The sequence below is a fragment of the Leguminivora glycinivorella genome, chromosome 3, assembly GCF_023078275.1.
Source record: "Leguminivora glycinivorella isolate SPB_JAAS2020 chromosome 3, LegGlyc_1.1, whole genome shotgun sequence".
NCBI classification, from domain to species: Eukaryota; Metazoa; Arthropoda; class Insecta; order Lepidoptera; family Tortricidae; genus Leguminivora; species Leguminivora glycinivorella.
This window is the reverse complement of record NC_062973.1, coordinates 17,550,184-17,557,026: the sequence shown is the minus strand read 5'-3', so window position 1 is coordinate 17,557,026 and position 6,843 is coordinate 17,550,184. Positions and strand designations below refer to the sequence as shown.

The window sequence follows — 6,843 nt, the reverse complement described above, 5'->3', positions numbered from 1 at the left end:
GAAACGTATGCAGTTTAACGTGCGTGAATTTTAGTAGGTATGCATGGATATGTATATAAGAGATGAAGTAAGATAATATATAACTATTCATTTGTCATTTCTATGAATATAGTATACATCAATTACAAAAGTACTTATGACTGTGTCAATACCATTTTGTAGATAGTAAAGCTCTCTGAAGATAAGTGATCGTCAACGTAGTGAAATATTTATTATAATGACTTCTTACGTGTTTCAAAATTCAGTACTTAGTAAAATAGTCAAAATTATGTTTGCGCATGAGATCGAAATTTGTCTAGACTAGATAAATACTGCTAGTGCTGCTGAATTCACAAGAAGATTCAATTTGTTTTAAGTAAATTAGCTAGTACCTACAGAAGATAGTAACAGCATATAATAAGCGCAAAGTCTGTCTGAGCTAACTTTGCAATCTTTGCATCAACTGCACGACGCTTTTTTACACTGGGGGAATGCTTTTATGCATACAAATGTAGTGAAAAATGGTATTCCTTCGTATGCTTACGGAAACGTATAAACTTGTCATGCTATTTCAGTCAGTGTAGGTAATTACAAAACGGACTGACAGTGTCTGAACTAGCAAGAAAAATAGGAACGTTTCCGGAAAAATACGAAGGAAAACCTCTTCGAACTACATCTGTACCCCGGTCCTGGGGAACCAGGGGCGATAACCGACTAACCAATTTAAACATGAACCCTTAAGACAAACTAGATCTTTTCAAATAAATAATTGACAACAAGTTTTAAATCATCTAAATACCTGCAGATTAATCACGTTCGACTTGTGTGTGACTTTAGGGTAGGTACCACAGATTTCGGGAGATAGGTCATGCCGGGCGATTTGTATAGAATACGCCTGTCGCAAGGTCTGCGCAACCCACACAAAGCACCAGTAATTGTAAAGATAATGCACGCACACACCTAATCCACACACACTTGTAGCTAGACGCTCCTATTGCGCAATACACGCGCATCGTTTCAATGGTTGTGTACATGCGAACGATAAGCGAGCGCGATCGCGCACGCACACAACGATAAATAGCGGGAACGCCTCGCCTCGTTTCCGAGAAAAATGTCTCACTGAGTGAATCGTTTTGTACACCGTTCATTGCGGCGCAAAACACTACACTGTTTACAATATGTTCCTTGTGTAGCCGCAATGTATATTGAACGTTTTAAAACACAAGCAAACGTAAGGTTACATGGTACAACTCGGAGTATTATGTTGAATTCGTATTTTATGTGAATAAAAGGAAATAAATAGTATTTACCTATGAAATGTTATCCTATCGGCTTGGAAATTATTCAGGTCACTGCGATGTTTGCAAGTTATTAAACTTCTGTGATTCGCCCTTCGTGATTACACTATACTTTACATGTAGTAGCACGCGAATGTGCTGCCATCGTACACAATTTTAGAGTAACATTTTTAACAAAAAAATATCTCGCCTAAATTGGGGGTATTTCATACACGTTTTGTGTGGCGGCCATCGTGCACGTACTTTTCCTTTGTTAGTGAAATAATTGTGTTTTTACTAAGTTTAGTGTAGTGTTTTGTGTTTGCGGATAAAATGGGAAAACGCAAACATCGTGAGGAAGATGAGGAAGATTACTTAGATTACTAAGATTGAAGATTCGTCGCAGGCGCCGTCATCGTAGTTATAGCCCTAGTACGTCCTCATATACAGATAATGAATATGAGTATGCGGACCAAGATATCGGTGAGCCCGATCCCTTGCTAGAGGATTCGCAATATGAAGGTAAGATTTTCAGTTATCTTCGTCTAATCATTTGATAGAATGTGTCCTATGTACATGCCAGCTTTGTTTTATTAAATAGATACATTGTGCAATGAGTATAGTCTGTAAGGCTATTACCGACCCTAATTTATACCTTCAGTTCAATCCGAGAGGTTGATCGCTGTGTAAAAGGGAAGCACATATATTCCTAGAGCATCAGTCCGTGAGGCTATGCCGGAATACTATAGGTAAAATACCTGGTTGCGGCAAATTGTCAATGCTATCAGTCTAGACTACAGTCCGCGAGACTGTAGCACGACTGCCTATGTCTAAGAACATTAATTACGTTAATTACAACGGCTTATATGTGTACTATACGTAGGTATATAGATATGTAGATACGTATGTAGATACGTACGTAGTTATAGTATAACATCCAACATCGAGGAAGTAGGCGGTAGAAACACTACCTATTACCCTACCAAATGGGCAATTCACAAAGATCACCGAGCCGCTTATGATGTCTGACCAGTATAAGCGTTGGTCTCTGATTGAAAACATTATGTCTAGAGATAAGGGTCAAAGATAATGGACACTTATTTTTTGTTGCTGAAATTAGAGCAGCATTGTGAAGGGTATTTGACCGTATTGTTACAGAATCCCCATTGACCAACAATACTGTATACGACTTAACCGATGATGAGGTCGGTGCTTCAACGTCGGGTGCGCTGCCTGCTGCTGGCGGGCTGCGATCGGTGGTCATACAGAATAGAAGCGCCGCCGGGCCCCGCGCGGTGGACGCGCCGGCCCCCGCGCCCCCTCCCGCACCCGCCGCCGCCGCCGCGCCGGGCGTGCGCGCCCGCGGCCGCGACCACCACGCCGGCTGCGCCCGCTCCCGCGCCTACATCCGCAGCTACCACCACACAGGTGACCGGTGAACAAATTGGTTTACAAGAATCTACGCCGATTGTGACCGCGCTTGATCCCGGTTTATTATGTTTGTTGGGCGATGAGCCCGTAAAAGAAGAAACATTTGGTCCTTGCATTCACGACGATATCTCGACGAGATGGTCCGACATTCTAGTTAATGGTATGAAGGACGATATTAAGAATGATATTTTAAAACGTTACGAAATACCAGAAAATTTAAAATTAGCGCAAGCTCCTATACTCAATCCCGAGATTAAGGTGGCGTGTAATGATAATGTTTTAAAACGGGATAATATTCTAAGTGACAAACAAAAGTTGCTCTCGACTATTATAACAGGAGTTGCCAATACATTGTCGAATATCTTGACAACAGATTCAACTTTAGACAACAACAAACAGGGGATCATAAAGTCACTGAGCGATACAGGTAGACTATTATGTCACTTACATTTTCAGAGACTCAGAGCAGGCGTAATTTCTTGGTGCCTAGTTTAAATAAGGAGATCAAGGATAATATTAAGGACTTAAAGCGCGATAGTTTGCTTTTTGGTAAAGAATTACAAGAAAGTCTGAAGTCAATAAAAGCAATGACTAAAACCGGAGCAGAATTGAGACCGACTGTCACAAAGCCTAAATGGACGCCCAAGCACCAACAGGCAGGAGCAGGACCGTCGACATCGAGGGCTTTAAACTGGAGGGGCAGCCGTCGTCGGCGTCGCGGCCGCCGCCTCGCCAGAGTCGCCAGACGCCAGCGAGGACGAGCTACACGCGTGGCGGGCGCAGACCGCCGCCGCCGTCCCGCCGCGCGAGCGACCGCCGAGCGCCGCCGCCGCGGCCGCACACCCGGACCTCGCGCCGCTAGCATCGGATGCTGATACACAACCTCAGGCTGGTAGACTTAAATTTTTTTATAAAGTATGGTTAGGCATTACCAAGGATCCCACCGTATTGTCTTGGGTCCGTGGTGTGCGTATTCCAATATCGGATTGTATATCTCAATCGAATATTCCTGTTAACAAACCCGAGTCGGTTGCACACGAGACGAGTATGAACGAGGAAGTCAAAAAACTTATTAGTGCTGGTGCCATACAAGAATGTGATCCATGTCAGGATCAATTCTTGTCCAGTATTTTTCTTATTAAAAAGAGTAATGGAAAAAATAGATTCATTCTAAATTTAAAATCATTGAATAAGTTTATATGTACCCCGCACTTCAAACTCGAAGATTATAGGACAGCAATGAGACTTTTATCAAAAAACGCTTACATGTGTTCAATAGATTTGAAAGACGCCTATTTTGCGATAAATATTGATCCTGATTACAGAAAATATTTACGATTTCTTTGGAAAAACAAAACATACGAATTCTTGGTATGTCCATTCGGCCTAAATATTGCTCCGTACATATTCACGAAGTTAATGCGTCCTGTTGTGCAGTTTTTGCGCAATCAAGGTTTTTTATCAGTCGTTTACTTAGACGACTTGTTACTCTTCGGTGACACGTATTCTAACTGCTTACATAACTTTAATGTAACGAAAGACTTGTTAGAATCATTAGGATTTACAATAAATGTTGATAAATCAATAGGTACACCAAGTCGAACGGCAAATTTTCTTGGGTTTAGTTTCAATTCTGCAAATTTGACAATTAATATTCCATGCGAAAAACGAGAGAGGATTAAAGACGAACTTTTATACTTTAAATCCATTCGAAGATGTAAACTTCGTAATTTCGCACATTTGATAGGATTATTAGTTTCTGTTTGTCCGGCAGTACCATACGGCTGGTTGTATACTAAGAGATTGGAAAGAATCAAATTTCTTTATTTAAGTAAAAATGATGACTATGATCAATACATTAGCATTCCGGGTAGCTTAGATGATGATCTAGATTGGTGGATATATAATATAGAAACATGTAGTAATCCGATCAAGACAGGAAATTATCAATTAGAGATATTTTCTGATGCGTCGCTAACAGGCTGGGGAGCAAGTTGCTCAGATATGACAGCCAGTGGTCAGTGGTCCAGTCATGAGCTTGGGCAACACATTAATTGTCTAGAGTTAACTGCCGCGTTTTTTGGTTTAAAAATATTTGCTAAAGATTACAAAAATTGTGAGATTTTGCTAAGGATAGACAATACCACTGCGATTTCATATATCAATCACATGGGTGGTGTTCGATTCCCACATCTGAGTGAATTAAGCCGACAGATATGGCAATGGTGCGAGGAACGCGATATACATATATTTGCTTCGTACGTTCGTTCAGAAAACATATCGTTCGATATAGCAGATGCAGAATCACGCCGGAAACATGCAGACATTGAGTGGGAGCTAGCCGACAGTGCCTTTCGGAAAATTTGTAATTTTTTAAACAAAAGTCCAGAGATTGACCTCTTTGCGAGTCGAATAAACAAAAAATGTACTAGATTTGTTTCGTGGCATCGTGATCCTGACGCGTACAATATCGACGCGTTTACCATATCTTGGTCGTCGTATTTCTTTTACGCCTTTCCACCATTTTGTCTAATACATAGGATGTTGCAAAAGATAATAACAGATAAAGCGGAGGACATTGTTGTTGTGCCACTATGGCCTACACAACCCTGGTTTCCTCTTTTTGAGAGATTATTGATTTCTGAACGAATAGAACTCCCACCTAAACCAAATTTATTGTCCTCCCCTTACAGTGTCGAACACAAGCTGCACAGGAGCCTTACCCTGGTTGCCGGAGTGTTGTCCGGGCGGCGTTCATGAGGCAAGGCACTCCTGCAGAAGCGGCAGACATCATGCTAGCGTCACTTACAGAAACCACACTTAAGCAATATAATTGTTATTTAAAGAAATGGTATATATTTTGTAAGGAAAAATGTTATGATATTTTTGATGTCGGCGTAGCAGAAGTATTAGATTATTTCACATTACTTTTTAATCAAGGTTGTCAATTTGGATCAATTAATACTGCGAAAGCAGTTTTGTCATTAATATTGAATAATAATGTTATAAATAATCCAACTGTGAAACGTTTTATGACGGGAGTATACAAACTGCGGTCTCCAAATCCACGATATGATTTTACTTGGGACCCTTCAATCGTTCTTAATCATTTCAGTTGTTGGTATCCAAATGAAAGCCTTTCTTACGAGCATCTTTCTAGGAAGTTAATAACTATTTTGGCATTAGTTACGGCACACCGTGTGCAAACCTTATCGTTAATCAAGCTAAGTAATATTCATAAATGTAATAAGAAATATATTATTAACATTACAGATAAGATTAAGACATCCGCAGTTAATCGCATTCAGCCAAAACTGATTCTGCCTTATTTCGATGAAAATCAGTCAATTTGTCCTGCAAGGACTTTAGAACGTTATTTGGTTGTCTCATCTACCAATCGCCCAAGCGATTGTGTTTTTCTTTTTACAAGTTTTAAAAAACCATTTAGAAAAGTGTGTTCACAGACCTTGAGTCGATGGATCAAAACCACTCGAGAGTGGTATTGATACATCGATCTTCAAATCGCATAGTACGAGACACGCAAGTACGTCAGCAGCCAACCGGCTCGGGGTTAATATAGAACTGATTAAGAAGACCGCCGGTTGGTCAGATAATTCCTTGACGTTCGCTAGGTTCTATAATAGAGATGTTCTGGCGGACTCGTCCGAAGTATTTGCTCGTACAATATTACATGGTAATAATAATTGAAGTGTCTGTTGATTACAGTTAAACTGACGTAAACGTTTGTTTTATTTATATTTTTCAAACATACATGTTTCATTTAATCTGCTATTTCGTGTAACTCTAAACATCTACATGTAAAGTATAGTGTAATCACGAAGGGCGAATCACAGAAGTTTAATAGATAATCAAACGAACTTACCTGTAAGTGATGTTCGATGACTATTAAACGATGTGATTCGCCCGAGTGATTACAACCCTCCCTGACCCGAACTGGTCAAGCTCCAGATTCTACCCAATTGGTCACGAAATAGCACACGTATTTGATGGCCTTTTTTATAAGAAACGTGTATGAAATACCCCCAATTTAGACGAGATATTTTTTTGTTAAAAATGTTACTCTAAAATTGTGTACGATGCACATTCGCGTGCTACTACATGTAAAGTATAGTGTAATCACTCGGGCGAATCACAT

At 40.2% G+C, this 6,843-nt stretch overlaps 1 protein-coding gene across 1 annotated transcript; it reads left to right on the top strand.

Moving 5' to 3' along the window:
* Positions 1–2,849: 2,849 nt before the first annotated feature.
* On the top strand, positions 2,850–6,427 carry LOC125224664. The gene is made up of 4 exons (XM_048128092.1): positions 2,850–2,952; positions 3,385–3,575; positions 5,381–5,804; positions 6,414–6,427. The coding sequence occupies exons 1-4, from the start codon at positions 2,850–2,852 to the stop codon at positions 6,425–6,427; spliced, it is 732 nt and encodes a 243-aa protein (XP_047984049.1).
* The last annotated feature ends 416 nt before the right edge of the window (positions 6,428–6,843 follow it).